Source organism: Echinococcus granulosus (genome assembly GCF_000524195.1).
Source record: "Echinococcus granulosus chromosome Unknown EG_S00114, whole genome shotgun sequence".
In the NCBI taxonomy this organism is placed as follows: domain Eukaryota; kingdom Metazoa; phylum Platyhelminthes; class Cestoda; order Cyclophyllidea; family Taeniidae; genus Echinococcus; species Echinococcus granulosus.
In genome coordinates this window covers 33470-61386 of record NW_020170494.1, presented here as the reverse complement: position 1 = coordinate 61386, position 27917 = coordinate 33470, and the positions used below count along the sequence as shown (strand labels likewise).

Sequence of the window (27917 nt, the reverse complement as noted above, 5' to 3'; positions counted from 1 at the left end):
CCATTCAGTTCAAACACTATTCCTTCCCACTTCCTCCATGTATGAAAGGAACCATAGTACATTGTTTTGTGGATTTTAAAACCCCTTCAAATTGGTTTATTTAGAATGATTTAAGTTTAATTGATGAAATAAAGTGCACATAATTTTTTTCATAGCTAAATTAAAACCAAACATGTGTGCGCTGCCCAATTTTGGGATACGTTTTTTCCAAATTAGGCCTTAATTTTGCTCCATACAGCCCTGACTTCATAATGCTCCAATGTGCACTATCCTTCACTTTAAAACTAAAGGAAATGATTCTGCTTAAGGTAAGTGCATGGACTTGTCTGCTTAATTTTAAATCCAGCCACGTATAGCTCAATGTACAACCCACTTCTCGCCTTCGAAACAGGTTGAGGATCATTTTCGTAAGGTCCATTAGGGCTCACATGGATTTGTGTGTATAATAAAGGAAACGGATCCCAAAAAAGTGGTTCATCAATTACTACTGCAGGGGGATTGGCAGAGCCGCAATTTTTAAGCAATGCGAAGTAGGAAGCAATATTTTGTTGGAATTTTAGTCAGCCAACAATCAGACAGGCGTTTACAGTGTTCGCAAAAGATGATGGGTGATCAAATCAACTACCATTGGCAGTGGGCGACAAAATCTAGAAAAGTGTAGTTACGATGTCGGTCAAGCTTGTACCAACGTCCCGAACATGGGAAAATATACCAAAAGGTAAAGATGAATAAGAGATGCAAATAGTTTTCAGTGAATTAATTCAAATCTGATGTTTAAGTGACTCATTCAATAGTTATCTACCGAACTCCATTGCCATTGCAAAACATTTTTATCATAGTAAGCTCACTACATAGCATATAAATTTGTTAAAGACTCTGCAAAGATTTACTTGAATGCTTGATATTGTACGTGAACGTTCATGCTCATAATTTATTGTTTATATTTGCGCAATCGTGCTAACTCATTTGACAAATACTTCTAGTTTCGCATTAAATTCACACATCATTTTCATCTTATGATTGTCCAAATACCTGCCCATTTGTACTTACCGAATTAGACGCGGAATACCAGGATATTCATGGTTCCTATCGTGGCCGAAGCCTTGGAATCCCAAGTTCTTGAATGTTACATCAATTTTGGCCTTCTTCAGTGTTTTGTAGATCTTCAAACCCATAGAACAGGATTAAAATCGAAACGTCGGCGATCTTAGACTAATCATGGCTACATAAAATCCATTTTCATTAAAGTATATATATCGGTTAACATAAAATGACATATTTGTGGGCAAGGGAAGTACAAAACAAGGTCATACACCTGTGATAATGAAACTTGTTTGTTATAAACTGAAGGTGCAGCCCGCTAAGCGTGTTTAACGCCAGGAAAATCAATCTCGCCTTACTGACCTCGTAGAGCGCAAAAAGGTCGCCGTGACTATCATCAAGCTCATTCCAGTTAACTTTTCTGTCTATGCATACAAGACCTCATCAAAATCACTATAAGGGGCTGCTATTTCAGTGACTATTTCTAATTACTAACTCTCAAATTTTACGATTCTCATTAAATAAGTGTTAGGAGCAAAGTGTTTATTACACTCACAGGTCTGCCAATTGTGTTAATGGAGGGTGAGATCATCATTTAAGTATTTTCAATTGGCCTAGTCTCCAAACTGCATTCTCTCACACTACTAGGTAGCAAAATCTGGGCGTACATGTATTCTCACCTTTTTTGCATGTTGTGGTGATTGACGTGTACCATATGAAAACATGCTATTTTGAATCCATTGCGAACGCTAACGTTGCATCGGGTTTTCTGTCACCAAATGTCAACGTTGGACAGCTAAGTTTCAAATGAGATTAAAGTAGCATTGGCCCTGATCTCCTGTTGCCATTTGTGATGATAACAATAATGTAAAATGCTTCTTACAATTATCACTGTTTGGTGCAATTCGCTTTCATAAAACAAAATAAAATTTTATCACTTTATTTGTTTCTTTCGTCCGCAAAATGTCATTCAATATGAATGGCTCTAGGCTTCTAGATAGTTAAGCTTACGTAAGAAAGTGCGTTATTTGCTATTATTGCCTCATTTTCACTCAAAAAGACGAATGTTGAAGTCGGCTGTGTTTATTTGCAAACCTTAAAAATTGAAGTTGGAACATAATTCTCCTCTGCATTCATTCATAAATTTTGTGAATTTATTAAGTTACTAGTAGATCAAAAAACAATACTACGGAAAGAGGATAAACAATTAATCAGAGAGATACGTTCACAGAATCGTTTAGCGACACATTTGCTGCTTTTTTCTACCACCTAAAGTGGATATCAATGCCTTTGCGTTTCACGTGCGTATAAAGAGTATCTCCACTAAACTAAGAAATTGTGACTTCATCAAACTAATAAAGGTTAGAAGATTATTAGACAAAACAAAGATCCTTGACGCATGACGCAAAAAACATACCGTGTGACCAAGTTGAATGGGTACAACCCCATCGTCAGCGGAATGTAGAATGAGAATGGGGCATTTCGCCAGTTGGAAGCTTAAAAGAAAGTAGGCATGATTTATATCTCTGGGGCAATTCACATGGAAGAATCTATTTGGATTAAAGCACTTAATTGGTTATTCTTTTTTGGTATTAGCAGGACCTATGTATCGACGCATTGGATAGTCGCATATTAACTACAGCATAACTTAATTGGAAGAAAAAGTCACCCAAAGTGGCTGATTCCTTCTGGCCTGAGTGTTTTGAACTCTGGCGCAATCCCGTCAAGTGACAGAATGGCGCCACTTTACAGTACCATAACTTCTCATCATGAAATACTTTTGTACCTACTGTTAGTCGATTAGCAAAGAATGCTAATTTTGTGCATTTGGTAGGCAGAGCATCAGTAGGTCTGGAATGCAAATAGGATCTCTGTGAGGAAAAGTTGAGGTTTATAATTATCATTTCCAGTATAAACTGTTAAAATCTCCACAATTAACACACCTTAAACTGTGAAGCGTTTATTTAGGTCAAAATTCAAACCCAATCAGAATAAGTCTGGTTCTGTTTAGTTGTCAGTGTTTTAAAAGAAGTCGTGCTGCCAATATCTTTAAAAAACCAATTCAAATACAAATTTAAAAGTGGGATTATCTAGTAAGTAACACTCCCACTTTCAACAGCCACAATAGTGCTATATCCTCATCAAAGCAATTATAAAATTTGGGATGTCTTTCGATGAAAAATGTTGTTTTCAAAATTCAACTTCGCACCATCTTTGATTTTCTCTCAGGATTCAACAGAAAGACTGCAGTCGATTCAGTTTGATTACCTACGTTGCCAAGCATACACTCTTCAATACAAGTAATTTTTAGGTCACATGATAAGGACTTAATACCATAATTTTATGGTTGTCCATAAATACTTGATTAGCTTTGCCAGAAAGATGGAGTGAGCTACTGACTTTTATATCAGTCAGCTGTAATATCGTGGTCTAAAGGGCAATTCATTAGAGTGAAAATATGGCTTTGTTCAAAAATGGAAAACGTCAGTTCGGTTGCTCTGACGCTAAGGTGAGCGACTCACTTTGTTTCGGAGTCGTAGGCGATATTCAAGGAGTCGAAGATATGCTTTAGAAGATGCCTCAGAGCCACAACAACTCTCATGACCTAAAAAAAGAGAAGCCCACTGTAATCACAGTTCTGATTAATGAGGTAGGATCTATTTAATTGGCACGTGGTGTGGCGCAAATTTTATGTTTCTGTAGGATGTACATAACTCACTAATAGAGGAAAATTTGGTAGCACTAAATGCACTAATATCCAGACCACCCTTACTTCCTTCCCAGCAATTCCGTAGTTTCACAATTCAAATTAGTCAAAATGTCAAAATATACGCTTGAATATTACAATGCACGCCATTCTTAGCCAAAAGGAAATGAAAAATGCATCCAGCCAGATCCACTTTGAAAAAGTTCTCTCCAACGATTCTTTAATGTTAAATTTATTGTCCCATGGATACCTTTTGTACATAGCTATACAAACCAGAAAGTCGCCAAAAATTCACCACATCAGTTCAACGCCAGCTTTAAATGTGCTTTACAGATATAAAGAATCAGGAACAATCAAAAGTTTTGCTTTTATGATAAGCAATTTTATTGAGAAGAGGGTTTTGCTTTAATAGGCTACTTCCGATACATCATTTTAATATTTTAAAACAAGCAAATTGAAATATGTTGCATAGGTGTCGCCAACCAACTGAAAAAAGTTTTGAAGTACGTTAATCGCAGAGTCCATTCTATTGCCAGTAGCATATGTGGGGAGAGGAAATCCTCCCAGATATGCTTTGGCTGCGTAGACCAAATCCGACTACTGTGACTAAGGGCTGGAGGTGATAAATGTTGTATGCCCAAGTGAACCGCGGTAAATGTGTGCCCACACATTGGTTCGCTTTACTGTTCAGTGTGCATTTTATTAAACAGTAAACGATCTTTCTATTGGAATTGTTCAAATGCCCTACATTATTCGTAATTTGAAATACAGTTTTTCAGTAAGCAAATTAATTCCAGGCATCTTTTTCCAAGAGTTAGACCACAGACTATGAATTCCTTGCACCACCTAACCACTGGCAGTAATTTCCTAATAGGCGTTGGAGTATTTTATAAGCACACATGGGAAGAAGTTAAGTATTCCCATACTTTGAATGATCTAAAATTGGAAACGTTTTTGAAGTTCAGCTCTATTTCCTGGTAAAATCATTGGAAGCCATGCAGAAGTCATCCAAAGATCCCAAAAAAACGCAATAATCAGGTATTATTTGTAACTGTACATGTTCTGGTCCTGAGATGACAAGTGAAAATAATTACTACGCCACCAAATCTGATTATTTAATGTGGTTTATTACTTTTCCAGTAGTTTATCTGTTTTAAAGGGTTCCGATTGGGCAAATGGCCGTTACTAGGAATCGGCAGCTCCAGAGCATTCCCAGTTAATGCCACAAGGTATCACTTATTGCTTAAAAATACTGTTTGGAAAAGACATTCTAATGTTTTGAGGACTTTAAAGATCCTGCAAATCTTTACGTTAGATCAGAGCATGTCATGGACAGCTAACTTTACTAAAATGAGCCTAATTAATCTTAATGTCGCTACGGTTAATTATGTAAACGTTATCTTTGGTGAGATAAATAAATAGACCCGTCAATAATAACCAATCGAGAGGCATTTCTCCATACTTTAAATGTTTAGTCCCGATTACACATTAGAAGAAATGACCAGATTGCGTGTGCATGTAGGACCATTTCACAAAAACTGCAATTTTTTGGCTATTTACGTCAAAGAGTGTCATGCCACTCATTGCTTATCTCCCTCTTGACTGATAGGTTCTGTAAATTAACTTCCCAAGCTATGCTAAAGCCAAGGCGCTAAGTTCCCAGTTCGCTCATCCTTCAGGGTTGGAATGTCTTAGGAGCCTCACGCCGAACAATTTACAGCGGTCGGTAAAAGGATATGTACTGTAGAAAACCCCCTCAGATGTTTCATACTTATGAATATTCAGGATACACTAAACTGCGATGCAACAGTGAAAATATTGCCGTTGCGAAGGGAGTGGGGCAAACTTACCTTGCCCTGCGGTGAGTGGTATGCAGCAGCCAGCATGTTGGTAAAGGGCGCATCCAGCACAATTCCCTCCGGTGGACGAACACCACCCGTCTCGTTGATTACCCTCACCATCGATCCTGCAATCCTTAAAAATAAAGACAATTATTTCGAGCTCTATTAACCATAACAACTTCTTCTGCTGAAATATCGTTTCTCAGTGCAGTAAGTGATAGAGGTTAAAGATTTTGATTTTTGACGGGTTTGAAAATTCTCGTCTTCTGATAAGGTCATTTTTACTTTTCGCATTCGTAATGTTTGCCAAAATTTGTTTTATTCATGGTATTTTGCTCCGCTCTTGTGACATAACATTCACAATGATAGGACTGGCCGCGTGACAATCATTGCCTTCAGAGGAAAAAAATCAGTTTTGATTTCAACACAGGCACCTTAATCTGTTGACGGTAGATCACACCTATCTCAGCGAATGCTGAGACTTTGTATCAGAAATTTTATAAAGAGTCCTACAATTTATGTAGGTATTAATGTATCACGCTTTGCTGTACAGGAGCAACATGCTTACTTGGATTAAATCTGCACATCCCTTATTCATATCAGTGAGAGAGCTTGAAAATAAAACAGACATTCACAGATTTGAATGCATCAGATGGGTGTCAACAAAACAACTATCAATTTCCACGGAAAAATTTCAAAAATTTTTAGTAAGGGAGTTAATTTGCGACAAAACACCATTCCTGGCGATAAATTCCATTAATGTAAACCTACCAATGCCCCAAAAATAATGAGCAGTTTTACTGACTAGCAACTAGTTTTACTCTTTCGCCTAAATGCATCACATGATTGTACTGGATCTGTCAATTATCAGCAAAATAACTTCCCTTTTATTATGAGTTCGAGTTAACATGATTGCTCTCAGAGTGGTTGAAGTAAATATGGATTAATTACGTTTACTTCAATGATATTTGAGTTCCTATTAGGTCCCTTTCTAACATTTATTGCATAAAATATTGATGAAGCATTCAGCTATATCATTTGAAGTAACAGACGCCAGCAAGGAAAGGTTTTCAACGTTGAAACAAAAGCGAAGAGGGCATCTGCAAGGTTGTTCGATAGATAAAATGCGTCAGAGGACCGTGAATGGTTTCACTTTTTAATAAGTTGACTATTTTACCAAGAATCGCAGAAAAATGTATGAACTCTTGCAATGCAGATCAGTTCGTTTGAAATTTAGCTGTAAAAATGGAGCAGATATGTAGTTTTGTATGAATTTCTGCTTTTTTAGGTTTGCTATGAGCCTGACATAAAAGTTAGTTTCCGAGAAAAGCAAAAATATACGGTAGATCATCTTTTACAGTTTTATATCATCAAGTGTACTTGTGGTGGAAGTTACTTTTGGAGAAGCGTTTCATTTCTTAAAAACACTATTATCACCTTGTTATTGAGACGCCAACAAGGATAACAGGGTATTGTACCGATATGGAAAGCATTAAAATACTCGCATTTGGCTTTGTTTGAGTTGGATTTTAATTGCGCAAAATTGGTGTAAATCAGACTGCACAAGATTCTGCACACTTTCAAATTACTGCAGCCTAGATAGGATTTAGGATCTACTCACTAAAGGTGAACGACGGAAATTTTAAGCATAACCTAATATTCAGTCCGGTGTTCTGGAATCCAGAGTGCGTCGTGGATTGCCATAGGTGGCTATTTATAGCAGTCACGCCTCTCTCTGAGATGAGCATTTCGGAATCCTTATATGATTGTTTTTCGCTGGTGTGGTGACCGCCATTTATGGTATAAAGCAAAGCCGATTTTGAAGAGCTTTGAGTACCCTCTCTCTTTTGAGCCAACATCCTGTCATCGTTAATCCATAGGCAGGCAATCCCTGAGGTTAAAAGACTTACGTCATTTTCGACCCATCTTTAATTATGAAGTTGCTTTGTCTTACCTATCCTGCTGCCCTCATTAATCATTAAAAGAGACACATGCTTTTCGTTCCCATAAGTACCTACGCTTAGTGGTTAGCCATTCTTTAATTAATGTAAGAAATTTAGATGAAAAAAAGCTAATAAATGTCCCCCAATGCTACTTTTTATTGCATTATTTATTGAAGGGTTAATGTTCAACCATCTGTCTCCAAAGGATGTTCAATGATTGGAAAGGGACTAGCCTCTCGTTAAAATTTATTTTCAATGATTAAATTAAAGGCTGAACTATAGACTTTAATGATAATTTTACACTCCCCATTTTTTGTCCATAAGTATGTGTCATAAAAATAAAATCAAGGGAACTAAATTTGTCCATTTAAGGGCAAAATATTACCCGGAAGTTGTACTTTATAGTCTTCTACTTCTGTTTTATTAACATTCTGGCTGGCCATGGCACGCATTTACTTCACCTTAACTTAAATAATGATAACTTTACCAGACTACTCAATCCACGTATAGGCTAAGGAGCACACTTTCTGAGAGGACTGCGATCAAATTCTTGAAACAGGAAAACTCAGAAGGGCTGTTTTATTTATCAACACAATTTTGAAAAATATTCACTTAGAGGCTTTATTCTTTTTGTAATCGCGATTAATCAGGCTGATATGTATTTTGAGTCATTTATTTAGTAGTGGTATGCTTCTCTGGGTTTTAATAAAAATAAGTACGAAAGGCAAGTCCTCGCTCAGTGTATTTAATACGTGGGCAAGGTCTTGGGCTCGCAGCTATGCGATTTTCAGCTCTTAAGATTCCTCAGCGTCCAATTTTCCCTTCCACGTCCAAATCTACCTATTAAATTACCGATCTTCAGTTTATTAAACGAGGTAAATTAAAGTTATAAATTTTAGTGAGAATTAACATCAATGATATAATAGGAACTTGACAATCTTACACAATAATTGCATATCCATGTTTGCATTTAAAACTTCCCTCCATTTGAAGCCTGTGCTTCAAATAGACAGTTCAGAGAGCAGATAGGGAATAATTTCAAAGTATGTCTTTATTCTAGTAGGACCATTAGACAGACAAAAACCTAATTTCTGGACTGCTTAGAAAACTACACCACAACTCCACACCGGTATCGCTTATACAAACCTCTCAACAGCAGGCACTGAATGAGTTAATGCGAAAGCTTTCACTGGTAGAGGATTCCCTTGTAAAAACTTATTGAAAAACATGTCTTTGAAAGATCTTCGGATTAAGTATCATTTTAAAGAAGTTGTTTAAAGCACTTAGGCGTTACTTGGATTGGAGCCTCAAAATATACAAACATGGCCAACTGTGACCCAAAAATAACTTGTTCGATATCCAGTATGGAGCAACCTATTATAAGTGTCTTACCAACAATGTGCATGCATCCAACTGTCGTTTTCACTAAATTAGCCTAAAAATATTGTAATACTTGCTACAAGAACTGCACACATCACATTCACTAAATTGCATAGTTTGCGACCAGTTCCACGTCTCTTGCATAAAAATACCCGAATTTATACAAAGCGGTGTCAGCATCATTTTAACGTTTATGGACATCCTTTTCAATAAGAGATTTTAGGAAGTATTAGTCTTTTAGTGGATAGTATAGTTAAAATGCGAAATGGGCACTTGGGTTGAAATTAAAAGCATGGGATGAGTCATTCCTTGTAAACTAAAAATTGAAATTAAGTTACATACTTGCTAAGCCATTTCGAGAAAACAAATTAGTGCACATTAATTTGGTCCAATAATATATGATATGTCCGTGGGTAAACTCACTCTGATATCCTTGATGTTAAAAGTAGCATCAGTTCGTAACTCCTTCATCTGTGGTCACAATTACTGGGAACCGTAAATTTTTTGGTTTCACTCTTACAAATGGACTTTAAGTGTTCATCCCAAAAGTTTTGTCATGATTAAATTAGAACTTGTGAAAAAAATACACATATAATAAGATTCCATCAACTGCTACTGCCGGTAATTCCCACCACCAGCGTAGAAGGGACATTCATGGATTTGCGTCTCTTCACTGTTCATACGTATAAAAACTTGGCACTTTTGGTTCTGTTAAATCAGATTACTGAAATCTTAATATGAATACTTTAGCTACTTCAACCACACATGTTTTGCATTGTAATGCAGAAACCCATGTACTTGCATTTTCAAGTGCATTGGTCGAAGCAGCAGCATTGCGTTCTCTATTGTCTATTAAGTAACACTTTCTGTAGTATAATTACTTTGAATTTAATGCGCTATTCATCCTTACTCCGAGTGAACAATAGTGTGAGTAGCCTGATGTAGTGGATCACTAACCTTTCATATGCTTCTGTTATAAATGTCACAAGATTTATTTTCCTTATTTAAGGTTGTGCTCTTTGTTTTACCACAGAGGTCCATTAGCCAATAAGCTATTAAACAAACTTATTCCTTGTTACACACTCAAATTTTTAATTTTTAAACAAAACTTCTTATTCTGTTTTGTCATATAAGCCATGGTCTTTATAGCAAATCTAAAAAAGGATCTAATTTTCAAACACTTCTTAATCTATGTGATATTTAAGTGATATAGCCAATACTCATTCTCTTCAATGGGTTATTTACGAGTTACTCATTGAGTTCGAGTGTGGGCGCGTGTGTTAACCATTCTCACCGAGGTAAATGGAAAAAGCTTTAACACGCAAGGAAGACAGGCTTACCCAGTTCCAAGAGAGCTGCCCCAGACAAATACGGGCGAGTGGGGTGCCACACTACGGGCGTAGCGCAGGAGGGAGATAGCGTCTGCGACAATGTCTGCTTCACCCTGCGGCGAACCACCTGAGTTTCCAAAACCTGTAGAAAAGCATCACCAGAAGTCGTTTTTGTGCATACGTATAGGAGACGCCTTAAGTTAAAACAAATCTAGAGTTTATAACAAGTGTGAGAAAAGCACTCAAGATGCAACCACACCGTCAAGAAGCGCAAACCAAAATTGACGATGCCAATAATCAACATGGTTTAAGTCATTTACTTCCAATATTCTCTATCTTGATATAGGCAGTTTTGGTAAATCGAGACTCCAACTATCCCGAGTTTTGAAATAAGTAGGAGGTGTAAGTAGCCATTTAATAGCAATTTTTCCGTTAAAATTCGTTAAAACACTTAAAAAGACCGTATTTGTAATAATCGGGCCGACGAAACCCTACTAAACAGTACTTATTACTATAAGTGTTTTACTACTCTACAAATAATTCAACATCTTACATATGGAGCATTTTGTTAAGGCCTCTCTAGCAGAATTATACATAACCAAACAAACAAATCTGCGATAATCCATGTAAATTTTTTGTCAAAATGCTTTCTTCCTAAAAATATTAAGACACATTTATTGCATTAACTTTTCAGAAACTAGAAAAAATTAAAGTGGTCGGAGCTATCGAGAGTTAAATGATTGGAAAAAAGGAGGTTAGCAACCAACCCCTATAATCAATAGTCATGACGTGATATCCGAGGCGAGATAAGAGTTTGTATACTTCAACTCGGTGCGGATAAGCCCTATTAAATGCCATGCCGTGGAGATATAAGAAAATAGGGGCTCTGTCTTTGATATCACCTGCATTGACCGCACCGTATCTCTGCCCAACAAAATCATCTGTTGCATTGGGTCGAATATGCCTACAAAGACAGATGTGTTCATTCATTCGAGTCGTTTAATTTTAAATTAGGAATCAAGCGTGTGCAGGCTATAGTAAGAAGCAAATATGTTTCTTCGATCACGATGCAATTTATGGGGCTAAAATGGCAGCGTACGCCTTATGTTACCAAAAAAGCAAAAATTTTAATCGAACTTGCCATGTTCCAAGAAAAGTTCCATCAAAGTCTGATTTAATAAAAAAATCAGATGCAGCATCACTCAAAACTCCGAACGAAGAGAAGTCGCTGAAATTTTGGTTTCGAGAGATCTGCACTACAAATTGAGTCAAAACACTACGCAATAAAGTAGTTACAAAGCTTTTATCAAACTGCAGCAAATTTTTATTAAGCAATACTGTACAGAGCAAAAATGTTAGAATAAAATTCACCATACATACACCACAATGCTAAACCTGCGCGTTGTGGTTTTAAAATGCAATAATACGATCATATGACCCATTAAGGACTTTAATTGGGATCGATACTCACGATAGTGCAAGTATATAAGCGGAATAGCAGCCTTTGGAAATATTGCACAGAATATGGGCACAAAATAGCATATCCCAATGATAGGCAGCACTATGAAGACTATAAGCATTTCGAAAAAGTGCGCACTAATCGCCGTGAGGTACGAGTATGCTGCCGCATTGAAACGAAATAAAACATTTAATATTCATTTGCTTCAACTTTTGCTGTGTCTCACGAAATATTAATTTTAAAAAAATTAATTTTACTTTTGCTCATGTCTTGAAATTTTGGATATGTTGGAGGAGTTAGGATTATGCAGGGCCTTTCTTGCAATCTGCTACAGAATCGGCAAACGAGTATTCTTCTTGGTAAAAGTTAGGTAGTCCCTACTGTCGAAATTTTTTGTTAATACAACAGAGCTTACTACGATAAAATACTACAAACTTGTGACAACTTCACCATTTTGCCGCCATGTTGGTACCCTGATCGGTTTTATGGCGCATTTCCAGCTACTCTTCTACTATGATTGATTTAAGGATGATAACACGTAGTGGTTTGATTACAACAGTAGCTCTAATTGGTCATCAATGGTCCATCAGCCTTGAATGGGTCGCTGAATCCTCTTGACTGTCTTGGAGAACTATTGTAGCACCTTGAGTCCTCTCTGAAGTCGTAGGAAGCCAAGATAGTGTGACAGAAAATATACCACTAACCAGGGGAGTGCTGATCGGATACCGATAGGGACCAGGGGTTAAATCACTCAGTGGTAGTGTAATGTAGCGTCCCGAGACTCCCTGAAGACGAAAGAAGACACAATACTCGCGCAGAATACATACGTTTAGCACGGAGAAGGTGTCTGGGCTATTGGCATGGCCCAAAAAACCAGCCCACCCAGCGAGGTACAAGGGGGCTAATTCAAAGTACAAAAGTGGCGCCTCACCAGAACCAAGGGATAAACCACTATCGTATTACATAGCCTCCCTCCTCTTTTGAGCGTCGTCCCCGGCGCTCCCGCAGGTCAACCCCCCGTGTCAGCCATTACAACGTAGTCGGTGCAGTAAAGAAACACCCACGAGCCGACCGTGCCAGTCACCAAATTAATGCGCAACTGAGGGGATACTTGACCTCAACGTCGCTGATCCCTCTTGGCGGCTTGACTGGATCTAGGGTTTCGTCCGATTTAGGGATTTGATTCAGGACGGGGAACTACGCCGGCTATAATGCTTGTCCACAGGTAGATGCAGGAACACTGGCCTAAAGGCGGATTTGAGTAAGGAAGTGCAAGATTTGAAACAGGTCCATGGGGACGGTAGGGAAAATCCGTAACGAAACTTCCAGATGTTTCACGGCTAGTGTAGCTTCAGTTGTTAATAGCTTTTCTGCAGAACACGGGACTGGGAGAGATGCCGAAGGTAGACGTCAACATCAACCCTTCTGTTTGGGGTCATCACCATTCTCCCATTCGTAGCATATGTACTTCTTCCGCTCCACTAAGGCTTATCAAACAGAAGTGGAAAATCAGGATACACGGCCTTTAAGATCGGGTTCGCTTTCTGCTGCCACGAATGTAGCGTCCCGAGACTCCCTGAAGACGAAAGAAGACACAATACTCGCGCAAAATATATATATTTAGCATGGAGAAGGTGTCTGGGCAATTGGCATGGCCCAAAAGGCCAGCCCACCCAGCGAGGTACAAGGGGGCTAGTTCGAAGTACAAAAGTGGCGCCTCACCAGAACCGAAGGATAAACCACTATCGTATTACAGTAATCTGGGCACCTTTAATTGCCGGAATTAACCAGACCACAAAAAAATTAGATGACCCTCTCCTTTTTTTTGAGCGTTGTTCCCAACATTCCTACTGGTCAGTCTTTCATGCTACTTACCAAAATGTAGTTTGCTATATTAAAAAACTACCTGCGAACCACCGAATTTGCATACCTTTGTGGATGCTTTTAGACTCAGCTTCACTGATGGATCACCACGAATTTATAGCGTCTGAATTTTTGTCCTCTTTAAGAATTGTATTGATAAAAGGGTAATGAGATACCTTTTTACTTCTAAAGACCGAATAATGATCGAATACGAGGATACTCCGCGTCGTAAGGGCACTGGTGGCCACTCAATAACCGACTGGACGGAATAGTCTTCCGAATATAAGGTTTCACGTCTATTTCCCCTTGTTACTTTATTTTCATTTCAGTGCTGTCCATCCACACACCTGCCTGAATTCCACTCAGTTTGTGAAGACGTGGAAGAGGGAATGCTTGCGTACTCTTTTGTCGTGTTTATGCAGGTACCGCAGACGGCTCTGTAGTTAACTTTTCAAAATAAGTTGAGACTGATGAAGCTTCAGTCGATAATAGCATTCTTGCAGAATACGGAATTAGGGAAAACGCCAAAAGCAGACGTTAATTCTTGCCCCTCTGTTAGGGGCATAAGGTTCGCTTGACGTTACTATCAATGTAACGCTGTAGGCGTCCCCTAAAGTCGCAGAAAGCCACAGCATTATGGCAGTAAATACCACTAACGTATAGGGGGGTCAAGAGACTGCTAGCATAGCCCGAAGGTCAGCTCACCTAGCGGATGTACAATCTGGAAATACCAAAGTACCCGTGCAGCCAAACGTCGAATTGAAAAATCTATCAAAGTGGTACATTTCCCGGCAAGTCGAGAGTTCACAAGTATCTGGTGACCTTTGCAAAAACGACCTACGACATGCCGCTTATTGGCACTTTATTAGTAACCATTTCCCACGAGAAAATGAAACTAAAGAACCTCATTCAGGTTTATGATAACCTAGACTAAGTTTAACAGAAACTACTTGCTGTCATAAAGTCAGGCCAAGGCTTTGTGTGATGGAGTAAACTTTTATACCTCTACTTCAAAAAAGCATAAAGGCTGTGAAATGAACAGGAGCTTACGCATCATCCCCATCCTCACTAAAGTGGCTGCACCCTGGATCGGGCACCTCCACAAAGCCACTCTCAGCTACTCAGCTTTAACATCCCCGATCCATTTTGAGAGGATATTGCACATCCCAATTGCTTATTCATCTCGCAGTCCACTAAGAACATGCGGAATCGTACCGCCACGTTGCCGCATTCCCCGCAAAACGGATGAGGCAAAGAGCAACCCCCTGATCACCTGTGAACTCCGGGATGATCTTGCCGTTTATCAAACAAACTCCACTCTGTGTAAACACCGAGCACAGGCATAAAGCCCACCACAAAAAACCTAACTGCATGAGCACCCAACCATGCGTAATCCCGTAGCATTACTACCTTCCCACACCGCCTCTAGCATCCCACGCATTGCAAGGTGCTCCACCCCCTCCACACCTGAAGTCCGATCAGCAACTCCAGAAAAACAGACTTAATGATTGCGAAAGAAACCACAAGTTGACAAAATAGCTCATCTAAAAATCTCAAAAACCGCACAATCACTCCCTGGAGCGGCTTCGAACCAACGCACTAGTTTATACGAGAACTCACGGCAAAACCTCGCAAAACCGTGTGCGACATCACGGCAGAACCCACCACATGACGAATTCCCAAGGGAAGAACGTTCACAATGAGGAGGAACACCTCACCAGGATTAAGTCGTCACAGCAAGATACTCGAAAGCTGCCACCCCCCACCCCTAAAGCGGAATGAACTGCAAACAGATTGTTTCTGAGAAAAAATGGTTTCCTAGCTTAATATCAATATACTTTAAGCCCCAACAACAGCCAAATCCTTCTGAAGTTGAGATAGGAATTGCGCTTTCTTTTGGCGTACGCGTTCGCGACGCGCCTTAAGGGTCAACTTCTTTCTATTAAAACGCCGATGCTTCACTTCGGCCCTCTCCTTCTTCGTGTACGAAGGATCTTCACGAATGGCAGCGTGAGCTTTCTGGTACATGGGTTCTATGTCATCCGCCTCAATGCCGAGCTTCAAATAAGCACCAAACTGGCGTCTGTAGGCCTCCTCACTTTCTTCCTTTAATGAACGCATGTATTCGGCAATGTGCTGACCGAATATACGAGCACGGTGAGCCTCTGCATTATACTCTCCGGATTCGGGATCATTTCCTGGAAATCGTTTCGAGCTGTGGGGTATGTTCAAACCGCCATCAACGGCTCCCTATAACGTATATAAAAAAAAAGCTGTTACCTTGAGGGCTCCGAAAATGTTCGCGCCGGAGGAAGTACGACGAAGGCCAACATCTAAGAAACACTTAAACGCTCCCCGTTTCTCTTTGGACTCAACAAGATAATTTTCGCCATTAACCTCAGTCTGACCCTGATACAAGCCATCCAACTTCAGCTTCTTGAGAACGCGGCGGGCCAGGAGAAGACCCGTACAATAAGCGGCGGAATAGTTAGTAAGACCGATTTTCACACCGTAGCGAGGCAACTCATGAGAATAAGCGGTAGCCACAACACGATCGCCATCCATACAGGCATATATTATCTTTAAGAATTAAAATGATATCAGAAGTTACCTGACACACAATATCCTTGTTCGTGAATCGGACAACAAACCTGTACTTAGGTGTATTATACTTGTTTTTGTCCTGCCAAATAAGACGTTTTCGGGCGTAATAATCAGTCTTGCCCTCACGGCGCCTACGAAACTTGACCTGGAAACGCTTGAAATACGCTTTATTCTTCGTAACTTTTACGAGACCCTACAGACAGAAAAAACGTGGTTTAGACACAACATCGCAAACAGTATAGCCCATACATGGACGCAAAAAGCTAAAAAACACTAACGAAACAAACGAAGCATTGTTAGAAGTGACAAGACAACGCGGTATGACAACCACGCCCATACCATACTAGCAGGCTCAAGTGATTCGCCAAATGCACGGACAGCTGATTTAAAAAGTAATAGGCAGTCAATTAAACACCAAATTTGCCCCTGAAAACTTCCCTGCCGCACAAAACATTTAAATCTTTTAAAGTACTTATTTGTAATTTCTTGTGATGATCGGTTTAGTAGATGGGTAGGAGCTTTTAAGAAGGTGGATGTAGGATACGGATAATTCTTCATTTTTTATGTGCGCCGAATGTAAATGTCTTTTTAAAGCCGGCAAATTGTATTAGCCAGGTGGATTTCTAAGTTGCAGCCAAAAGATTTGCCGATACCTTTTTTTCACACAATATTGCCGGCAACCCTATATATGTAATACCTATATTGTTTTGACGTGCCTTTCAGAGAGGTGGCAAGGTGACACTTTGAATCTGATGACAGAGTCGGCGTCTTCTACGATTGAGGGCAATTGCAGTCCCCCCCTCTAAACTTTGCACTTGTTTCCCTCGCCACTTCCCTCTAATAAATACGTCGAAATTAAGTCAACCTGGTTGTTTTAAGAGCACTAGGAACAGAAAAGAGAAGACCCGCAAGTCTCGCCCTACATAAAAGTACCCGCATAGCACTTCTGTAACGTGCATAAGCATTAGCTTACCTGTCGGAATGTCTCTACTTAGCAGTTCATATTAGACCTTTTTGATAGACAATGTTATACCTTCGATCCTCAAGGCTTCTCCAAGTTTATTTCTTCACCTGCATCGAGTTTTGCATTCTTATGTATTCCTGCTGATTTTACATAAGAGGGTTGGAATCTTGTCGAACACATTCAAATTTTGATAGCCGCTGGGGCATTTCGTTTGTATTTGAGTATTGGCATAAATAAAATTAATTAAATATTTATTTTTCGTTAACTAATTTAGGCGAACTGGTAGAAAAAGATCTTCTCCTACTGACACCCACAACTCTTTACTATCCAACTTTATAATATTTTGGGCACGTTTAACTGCATATCACGGTAAATATTTTCAATAGTACTAATTGTTTTACACCATGATAAAGGTCACTTGCCGTCCGGCTTCGAGCTCTCGGCTGATATGGATAATCAAGCAAGAGTCGTCGTTACCGGTTTTGGTCCCTTTGATGGTATCTCGGTGAACAGTAGCACTACCGCCGTCCTGAATTTGCAATGCAAATGGGAAGAAATTAGATCTCAGGCCAAATGTTCTCCTGAACTTGTCGTTTTGCCAAATATCGAGGTTTCATATCAGGCGGCGGATAAGGCCGTCTCCCATATATGGGATGAACTCAAACCGGTTTGTTTCGTTGTATTTGAGTTTGTAGATGCAAATAAGCTAGGGACATTGGCTATTTATTTTGGCATACGGTTTTTTGCACTAAATTTATGCATGAAAATTTATAGCATCTATACAAATGGTCGTAAATGTAACCTTTGCATCTCTTTATGTAGGATTGGTATATATGATTAGGGTATTGAAAGATACAATGGGTGCAGAGCTTTTTGGGTGCCTCAGTTTCGCAATTTTTTAATGTTTCCTCGTTCAGAACCTAGTTATTCATGTCGGTGTTGACCCCTCGGCCTCGAAGATTAGTCTAGAAAATCAGTCGGGGTTTGGACCCTACACTATGACAGATGATGGTTGTCTTCCCTGTCAACCCTTGTGTCATGAGCAGATCTGCACAAAGCTCTCGCTGGATGAGCCCTGTGTCCTCCTTCAGTCTCGTGGATTCAAGTGTGGTATTTCAACGGATCCCGGTTGTTTCCTTTGCGGCTATATTTATTGGCGGTAAGTGGCTTGTTCTCCCCAAGTTAATACTTTTCAAAAACTTTTCCACTTCTAAGTTAAAAAAATCTCATTGGGTCAACGAATTCAAAGTTCTAACAATATTTGCTATCTTCATTCGCAGAGTGATGCACAGTGAATCAGTTTTTGCATAATTTCTTTTTTTGTCCTTTTTAGTTCCCTTGAAAAAGACCCAAATCGGACCCTATTCGTTCATGTCCCGACGATATCAGATGTCTTTACTGCGGACTACCTCGGTGACTTTCTACTTCTTTTGATAATTATTCTATGTAAAAATTGTGATATACCGATTTCTTCTTCCCTTGCAGATTATCTTTAAAAAGGTCAGATTCCAAATGCATATCTTTGATGTACACCAAATTTTGTTCAATTGCAGTTTTACGGTGGTTTCGGTTTTTTGATTCTCGACTAATTCTAGCTGAACCCCCAATGCTTGTACTCTACCATGACAGACCTGTCGACGGTATTAAGGAACGAAAGGCATGGTTGAACTAACGCACCTGTCTGGAGAAACTCACGCATGTGCTTGAAGTAAAAACTGATTTAACGGTGTTTTTGGATGCTTAGCTCTCCTCTCTTTTAGGATTCCCATCGCGGAGTTATTTCACGGCTGCCTCTCAAGAGTGTTTATGCTCACATGCACGCTAGTAATCTTAAGACTATATAACGCCTTCGGTAATGGCATCGGTTGAACAACCACTGCAGTTTTAACAGATTTGTTCATATAGATCTGGATTTTGCCGGGTCACGTCGGTGACAATGGGCTAGAACATCCTACAAGTTCTCTGGCGTCTGCGTCACTCTAGGTTAGACATTGCCCTTGCCAGCTACGTTACGTAGTATTTGCTGTCCTCAGTTTGGGTCTTCTTCGTGCAAGTTGTAGTTCAGTAACTAATTTCACTCCGTTTTTGACTTGCCAAATGTTGTGCAACCGTCGGTGGTGTGATTATGGCCTTGAAGTGAAGTGAATGAATCAGAATTCCCTCTAGCACGTTTAACCTACAGGCATCTGACCAGAGGATCGGTGGCGTTTGGTTTTATTCAAAGTAGAGGAAATAATAATTTTACCTGTCTTGATTTTCACTTATCGGATGCGGTTCATCAGAAGATATTAATGCTCGGGTGATTTGCTTTCAACGTAGTGTATGCCCCCACCCATAAATCCCAAATTGGTTCTACGGTTCATAATTCCTCTTGGGCAAATAAAGGGTTTATGAAGGTCTACTTTTTGAGTTTATCCCCCAACGTGAAGGTTTATCCCACAGTGAATGATAGTTCCTGGTCTTGAAATGTTGCTTCTCCACACCAAGTGGTGCCGCAACATCTTAGCGTCAGCTTAGTCCCAAATGAACTTCCCCCTCACTCTTCTGGTCAAACACTGCAGTGAAGATTTTGAAAATCTCTTTGAGTTGGACGCCTCTCGAGAAAAGCTGACATTTTATAAGTTTGTGAGGAGATTTTTTGACGCCATTAAAGATGTGTAAATTGATACTTACAGCAACAAAGAACCTCGATACCGAAGGCTAATCACAATTCTGATAGAATTGGAATGTCCGTTTGTTTAATTTATTTTTTTTTTAAAGAGGGGGATTGGCACTCATGCGACTCATGCCAAACATGTTCATGTGTCTGTTTGAATTTACCGTCCTTTTTTTTAATCACTGTTGGTACTGGACACATACGGGAACACCATTCACTAGGCAAATGATTTCTCACTGGATCAAATGGCAATCAGAAACAAATTATTTGTGGAAGCTGCTATCAACCTCTCACCCCTTCAAAGATAATGCAAAACTCAGCTGAATACACTGCCAGCCTTTCAAATGAAAAAAGTGCACATATTAAAATACGTGTCGCATGGTATGTGTGTTAGGAGTTGGTGACCTACTACAGCTTTTCAAATTCACATGATCAACCGAAGTTCACGGTACGTTTCACTGTTTTGACCCACGTGGATGGCAGTATTTCTAAGGGCAGTTTGAGACCACTCACTATTTTTGTATCCCCGCCTCGCAATCCTTGAATGGCCTTTCAAATAAACTGTCTGTAGAACAAGTTACAGTTATTGTTCAAAAAAAGCAAGACTATGCAAGATTATACGGTCCACTTTAGTTTCACGGATTATATTAGTGATGAGCCTGGCACATCTGAATCCGCGTAACCAGTGAGGAGTGTTTGGCCATCTGCAAAGACCATTAATTACCTCTTCCTCTGCATTACCAAGAGATTCTAAGAAAATTTTCAGCTGGTCCCCGTTGTTTGTCTGCATTGTAAATGGAAGAGGTTACGCATGTGCTAACGTCTGTAGTGCAGTCATATGGGAAAACAAGATGTGCCATTTATAACCATTTCACTAGGGCATTAGTAAGGCAGTACTGCATTATCTGTTTCTGTAACAATGTTTCTTCAATTTCCACTTCTTATGTGCTTGGGATTTTGGCATCAGTGTACGCATATTTGCAGAGGGTAGCGACTAGTGTTGGCATTATGCACCCACTGGCCGCTTGATGTGATTTTGCAAGATGTGTCACTCGTGATGGGTTAAGAACCTACTAAAATTGTCAGCTGGAATTCTCGCAGTAGGGCTTGCTACTGATAATTCATCACTACATGTTTCATAGTAACTTTTTAGTTTTACATCATGGTTTAATTTACTCAAAAAAGCGCTAATTCACATACATTCCTGTACAGTCCAGGTAAATATGTGCCACTAAACACCTTTTGTGTTCCTGAAATGCAAGGAAGTGGATGAAAACGATACATATTAAGCCTTTGCATGAGATTTGCAAAGAAATGAGCCATTTAATAAGCAAATTGTTTATTGGTAGCATTTCTCCTAACATATATAAATCACCTTGTTTCGACCAATTTTCCGTTATGTTTTAAATATTAGTGTTATTTTTGGGAGCTTACGGACCATTGCATAAGGACCGGCACTTTCTCCAGCCGAAATGAATTTCGATATGCATATCAGAGCAAATTAATGTCAATTTCAAAGTAGGGAGTTTATTTCCAGGCCTTGTTAATACAAACTCCAGGAGTGTCCGACATTTCCTCCCAAACTTGGTCAAAAAGAAGCTCTTCTTTTTTTGCTGCTTTATTTAATCATAATAGGTTCTTGTTTGCATACCACCATGAAATTTCGTTACGCGTAAAACAAACACAGAATATCAGTTGATTCGGAGGTTGGGCAATTGGGCTAAACTGTTGCTTAGGTCCACACTAAATGAAATCAGGTAAGTGTAAACCAAGCCCATCGGTGATACCGAAGATACTTTTTGGGCCGCTGGTCTCTAGAAAAGTCCCCACCTATTCCGTATTGTGATCAACAAAGGAGTTCCTTCTGTGATCCTGCCTTATGTCAGGCACTAAACGATAATGAAGTGTTCAGTTCAGGGCCAAACTTTACGCGGAATCAACTACTGCATCGAAGTCATGATGGTATTGTGAGTTTTAATGAAAGCTTGCGTCACGTAACAGGAAAAAGTCTTGAAATACTATTGGCTCATCACTGCCAAACTTGAATGCAAAAATCGCAATCGTAAATGTCACAACGATTGAGGCTCCTACTTACTATGGAGCTTGGGATAATATGGCAGTGCAGAAGGAGTCTCGGGTGTCTTGAGAAACAGAAGACTCAAATTAGTGGAAGCAACCCCGCAGAAAAGTTGGAACAAGTCACGATCTTTTGTCAGGGGGACGTTTTACTGATCGGAGCCTCGGAAACTAATAATTGAGTAGCGCGATTTCGGGATAGCTGGACAAAACTCATCCCAATATGCTACTTATTTGTATGTTGGGAATGTCTGGAAGAGCGGTTTGGGAAACATAATAATTGTTTAACTTTGATTAAAAACAGCTATTAGGATGACAAAACCAATAACCAAATCGAAGGAAAACTTGGTAAACCTAACAGTCTACTTGGTTATCAAATGATATTTATTAAGTACTATGCTTGATTTCCTTTTTTAATCAGGGTCTCAAGCTATTCACCTTTTTCTTTGTAGAAAATAAAGGATAACTCGTGCACATGAAGGAGTTTTCCAGGAAATTTCAAGTTTTGCAATTCCTCAGTGTCACCTAGAATTTCTTTCTAATCACTGGAATTGGACCCAAACCGACTAACGGGATCGGATGGTCAGGATGTTTGCATCAAATCTACAAATAAACAGAGGCAATATTAGGAGAGTAATTTTATACTAATTAACCAAACTTATGCCGCGATGCGACTCAAAGTGCAAATTTAATCTTAATCAGAATACCATAAACTATCTGCTCAAATCAAACGGGAATCCTCCTAGAAACCACAGTGTCACATAAAATATGCCAGTGAAAGTAGTAGGTTTTGAGAAATTTTTACGTCCAGTCAGTCGATTCAAACCACAAAAGTCCCATTCAAGTATACCAATTGTCCTGAGGCGCATAGCGTTGTCTCACAAGTTCATTAGTTGCCACCTTTGTTAAGTTTATTTCCGCGTTGTCATGACCTATATGTGTTTATTGTTCTTATATTGATGTCTTTCCATTTTCATGTGCGCACTTTAAAAACCTTGTTTTAGAAATTCCTGGAAGTTCAAAGCTTCAAATGTTTAGTGTAAATTATTGGACACTAATAGTTGCTCTCAGCAGTAGATTTGTAGTTTCCACTTTAAAAGTGATGCATTGCAGTGGGCATCTTCTTCATTTGGTGTAGCAAAAAATTGTAACTAGAAAGCATAATGTATTGCTCGGGCACTAAGAAAACAATCACAATTTCGGACATCATGAAATATCGCTGTGTATTTTATTAAATAATTCTCTTATATCTCAGATTTTCTTACCTTACGTCAACACTTCCGAACAACAATGAATCGCTTTAGGTAAGCAAACACAAGTACAATCCATCCTTCAATGATGAAACACGCGCACAAGCCCCCACCTACCTAGTTGAGACCACGCGCAAAGCACCGCGCACTGACATCTGATTGGCTGAGAGGAGAATGCGTGTGCGCACACTTGAGGCCTCCAACACTCGGTTCGAGGGTGGTGACAGAGGTTTACTCTTCTCTCTGACCATGTTTACTCACACCTCGAGCTCAAACTACTATTTCCCTCAATACACCGAATTCTCGGACGCTCAACAAATCCCCTCCACTGCCGTTACCACCACCACCACCGCCATCAGTGGAAACGTCAACGACACAGCTTCCATGGCCACCAGTCTGCCAGTTCTGCCTCAACATACAAGTCTAGGGGTGGGGGAGGGAGAACCACCCTACTACCCTCCATACACTACATCGACTCCTGATGCACAACCACCCATCTATCCCAACTACATTCAGTACGAATCTTCTCTTCCCGCATATATTTGGCCGCAGGCTACGGAACAGTCTCCTTGGGGTGGTGTTTCGACCGACATTCCACATTCTGACTACAACTACGCAGATGCTCGATACTCCGAGCAACAACAGCAGCAGCGGATCTATGAGCAAGTGGAACCTCAACAGCAGCATAATTCTCACCAGCACAATCAGCTTCAGCATCCAAATTCCTTTGAGGGGATGAGTATGGGAGTAAGTGCAGTGGAGGTGCCCCCCGTGCCTATTGTGTGTGGGGGACTCGCACAACCAAAGATAGTGGAGTATCAGTTGGATGGAAGTATGAAACCTCCCTTCTCCTACATCACTCTCATTGTCTCCGCGATGATGTCGAATAAGGAGAAGAGAGCTACGCTGAGTGAAATCTACGCCTGGATTATGAACCATTTCGCGTACTACAGAAAGAATACTAAGCGGTGAGTCACTGTGTTTATCGTTTTTCTAGAGTGTTGGTAATTACAAGGGCGTGGGAGGTTATTCAACGCGCTTTCTATCCGGAACCACAGTCCAATACCACTGCTAAATAATGTGCTTGCTACCAAAGTAGCTTATTTACCATAATTGGCATTATTCCATCCCAAAGTCTTGTTTATACATCGTTATTCGCGATGGGTGATCTACTTCCCTTGCATGATTTAAAATAATTTTCCCATCGTGCTCACATCAATCTCGTTGAAATATACATGCAAAACACAGAGTTTAAAGGTTTAACTTGTTGAATCTGGGCATGCGATTCATGCAGAATAGAACAAAAGATGAACCCAAAATTCCTAATTCGGGCATTTAATTCACCTTTGATTTGCAAATTTTGGAGCAAATTTAGGTGTTCCACTGTTAAAAATAGATTAACGGATCTGGACTTCATCTCCCTTTGAGACTAGTATGCGTTCGAAACGACTTTTTTTGTCAAAGTATTCCATTGCAGTTAAGTGACATTATTCAAATATTTCGGTTTCATTTAAGATACTGCAAGACATTTTGTACGTTATTGCCGATACAGTGGCAAATTAGACGTGTGACTAGCTTGCTTTAAATTAGCTTTTAGGAAATAGAAGTTATAAAATTCCTTTGTATCCAATTTGGGTCGCTTAAATATACCTCTGTCGTCAAAGTTATGGGAAATGCTGCTACGGGAATCTGCATTTGTGAATTAAATATATGTTTTTAACAAATCGCTATTACGGCGTTAGGTCTTCCACAAAAATTATACCCTTAATTGATTGCATTGTGCTCGCTTTGGCTGAGCCAAAATACTGTGCTACTCCTTGCCGAGTGCTCTTACATGATTGGATAAAACTCGTAGGCCCAATAAGAAGTCAGCGCGTGAAATCGTTACATCTGCCATGTCAGCCAGGTGCTCGAACAGGCTGTGTTCGCCTTGTCAAAGGGTCTCACCAGTGCCTGTACTCACACCCTCGCCTCCCTGCCTCACCGCCATCTCCACGTGCGTGCGTAGTGAAGTCGTAAACTACCTTCCCCTCCACCCCTTCACCCCTCAGCTATGCTACTCTAAGCCCGTGTGCGCGTCGCAAGCTCGATACACACGCTCTGTGATGTCACTAGGTCCAGCGCTCCGTTTAGCCGACTGACAGGAAACCTCCCTATCCGTAGTAAATCAGATCATCTGCGTGTACCGAAAATTGCAGTCCCTATTTATTCCATCTTCCTGTTCTCCTCACCTTGTTCAGTCAACTTTTGGTTCTCCACCGGTTTTTCGGGACTGAGATTTTGGCGATGTCGTGAGCTATTACAGCATAGCTAGATGCCTTGCAATAGAAGCGACTCCAGAATGCGTAACTAGATGGAACTTCAAGTCCCATTTTACCGAGGAAAGTACCCCAATATCTATGTTAATTTTTAAGGAGCTTAAAAAGCCTAAACACAATCCGGATTGTCTGCATATATGTTCATTTCTATGTTGCTAGAATGTTTGGATAGGCTTCAAAACTGCCATCATAGTTAGCGTTGCGTTGTTGAAGCGGTAAGGCTCTCCTGTATGCTTGAACCGACCACTTAATTGTTACCGTAGCCCATTTAGCCTCATTTTGAGCCACTAAACAGAATAAAGAATTGCTGTGAGTCTAAACAGCAACGGACCTTACTTTATGCAGTTTCAGCTTGAATGTTCTTACGATTTAAATGTCTCAAAATGCATAAATACTTTTCCAAAGTGTCTTTGCCATACTACATCTCGATTTTTCAAAGCGATTCTGTACAACCGCATTGTAAATAAAAGTGGTACCATTTTCAAAGATGTATTTTTCAGTGACAACAGCGCGAAATGTTAAAGAACTATTCACCTGGAACGAAGCTATCCAATGTCCACTGATTGAAGGATTCCATTCCAACGATGGTAACTACTTAAGGGCTGTAATAAAATCGAATATCTCCGCTAAATACAGCTATTCAGTTGCCATTTCAAAGCACCTAAAACCCTTAAAGCGATCTTGCTTCCATTCACTTTGTTTTAAAGGGGAAATCCTTTAGATGGTGGCTTTTTGCTACTCTCATGTAGCCGCAGCTAGGTCAATTAATAGTTGCGTGCACAAACAAACCTGACGAAGTTGCAGGAAATGTACATGAAAGTTCGTCAACCTTTTCAACGAACCACTTGCCCTTTTCTAATTCCAAGTTGTCCTTAAAATGCTAGACTACTCATTAAAAGTTGCACATTCACTTTTACTCTGTATTTAAACTTGTCAATGCTTCGTGAACATGTTTGGATCAATTATTTTTTAATCTAAAATAAAGGTCCTCTTATTTTTCGTCCTACAAAATCACACGAAAACATTTCCTTAAAATCACTCACGCCTAGAAGAAGATGGACCTACTTCTGAGGTGACTGGCAGATGTAATCATAATCAAGGGAAGAGCGACGAATTTCTTCGGTAGAAATGGAGGAAAGAGGCTCATGTATGTCCTCGGTTGCAGATGGCAGAACTCAGTTCGCCACGCCCTCTCCTTCAACGACTGTTTCACGAAGGTACCACGACCTCCCGGGGAGACAGGCAAGGGCGCCTACTGGACTCTGCACGAAGGCGCCACTGGCATGTTTGAGAATGGCTCCTCCATACGACGCTGCCGCAAATTTGTCGACGAACAGCGCGTTCGACCGCGTTCCGGGCGCAGTCGCAAGAAGAAATTGCAGTACAAGGAGTGCCATTCGCATCCCACCGCTACCTCCTCTGCCACCTCCCACTTCCCCCGGGCACCACAGCACCACGAATCGCAGCCACCACTGCTACCACCACCGCCGCAAATGTGAGCACTGATAGACCAGCTAGAACTTGGTACCGAAATTTTGACAATCTTCTATGTGCTCTGACGTGTAATCGTGCGATACCTGGCCGTTACTGTGTTCTGGTTCTGCACTAAACTTGCCCGTCTGTTAAGACTTAATTTATTTTTCTTGTATATGAATTATTTTTAAGGTAAAAATCAGGTTTTTTAGTGGCTATGTTAGATGCCTTTGCAAAGTCAAAATCACGTGGGTGTCAGGGCATTCATGGTACCTAAAATGATCCAACTGAAATTACTAAAAGTGACATGCAGTACCTTTTCTATCCACAGCGAAGCTGATCATCGAGGAGTGAATCTGCCCAAGGACCCGAGGGACAGCTTCATGATGGGCATTTGAATAGGGTGGAGGGAGTGAGCTTCTGTATCCGAGGCAGGGGTTAATGCTTACGCCGGCTACTTATTTGGTGTTGGTCGCACAGCACATTGGAGGCCCAACTTCGATTTTGTAATAATATTTAAATAAAACCATAACGAATATGCAATCTTTGGTAGAAAAGAGACTAATGAGAGGGAAACATTTATGATCTTTTACGGTTGTACAACCCCCTATGATTCCACTTTTTAAGTCGTTTTCCGATTCTCGGTAAAATATACATGAATGATTTGTTTTCTTAAATGGGAGCATGCTTTTTAAAACGAAGATAATTCAGTGTCAGAAAGTAGTCCATGTCGTAACCGTCACGTCTTACTTGCATTTCTATTAGGAACTCTCCAAGTTTAATTACATTAGCCAAGGGGAATAACTACAAACAGTTACCATCAAATAGAAATAAATGAAAACCTGCACGCTTAGAGCTTTAAATCGACCACTGTATACCACTGTGACAAAGCGACGTCCAATATCTCCGAGATAAAGAACCCCTTCCTCTTAATGTATTAGCATGGCATAAACAACGTTGCTGAAAAGTAAGAACTACAATCCTTCTGAACAACATACAAAAATACCAGCT

General features: G+C 40.0%; 4 protein-coding genes across 4 annotated transcripts; 2 read left to right on the top strand and 2 right to left on the bottom strand. All coding sequences in view use genetic code 11, as the record gives it.

Annotated features, from left to right (window-relative positions):
• Positions 1-1813: 1813 nt before the first annotated feature.
• EGR_08653 (Monoacylglycerol lipase ABHD12) lies at positions 1814-12166 on the bottom strand (the record flags this gene model as incomplete). Its single annotated transcript, XM_024497902.1, has 7 exons — positions 1814-1837; positions 2459-2537; positions 3564-3646; positions 5599-5722; positions 10253-10385; positions 11011-11207; positions 12153-12166. 7 exons carry the CDS (start codon positions 12164-12166, stop codon positions 1814-1816), a joined length of 654 nt encoding a protein of 217 aa, XP_024347672.1.
• A 3238-nt stretch (positions 12167-15404) lies between these two features.
• EGR_08652 (60S ribosomal protein L5) lies at positions 15405-17258 on the bottom strand (the record flags this gene model as incomplete). The annotated part of the gene is made up of 4 exons (XM_024497901.1): positions 15405-15815; positions 15846-16145; positions 16177-16314; positions 17241-17258. The coding sequence occupies 4 exons, from the start codon at positions 17256-17258 to the stop codon at positions 15405-15407; spliced, it is 867 nt and encodes a 288-aa protein (XP_024347671.1).
• A 323-nt stretch (positions 17259-17581) lies between these two features.
• Positions 17582-18629, top strand: EGR_08651 (Pyroglutamyl-peptidase; the record flags this gene model as incomplete). Its single annotated transcript, XM_024497900.1, has 3 exons — positions 17582-17800; positions 18051-18292; positions 18467-18629. 3 exons carry the CDS (start codon positions 17582-17584, stop codon positions 18627-18629), a joined length of 624 nt encoding a protein of 207 aa, XP_024347670.1.
• A 4660-nt stretch (positions 18630-23289) lies between these two features.
• EGR_08650 (Defective pharyngeal development protein) lies at positions 23290-27304 on the top strand (the record flags this gene model as incomplete). The annotated part of the gene is made up of 4 exons (XM_024497899.1): positions 23290-24083; positions 24971-25111; positions 26599-26928; positions 27238-27304. 4 exons carry the CDS (start codon positions 23290-23292, stop codon positions 27302-27304), a joined length of 1332 nt encoding a protein of 443 aa, XP_024347669.1.
• Positions 27305-27917: the final 613 nt, after the last annotated feature.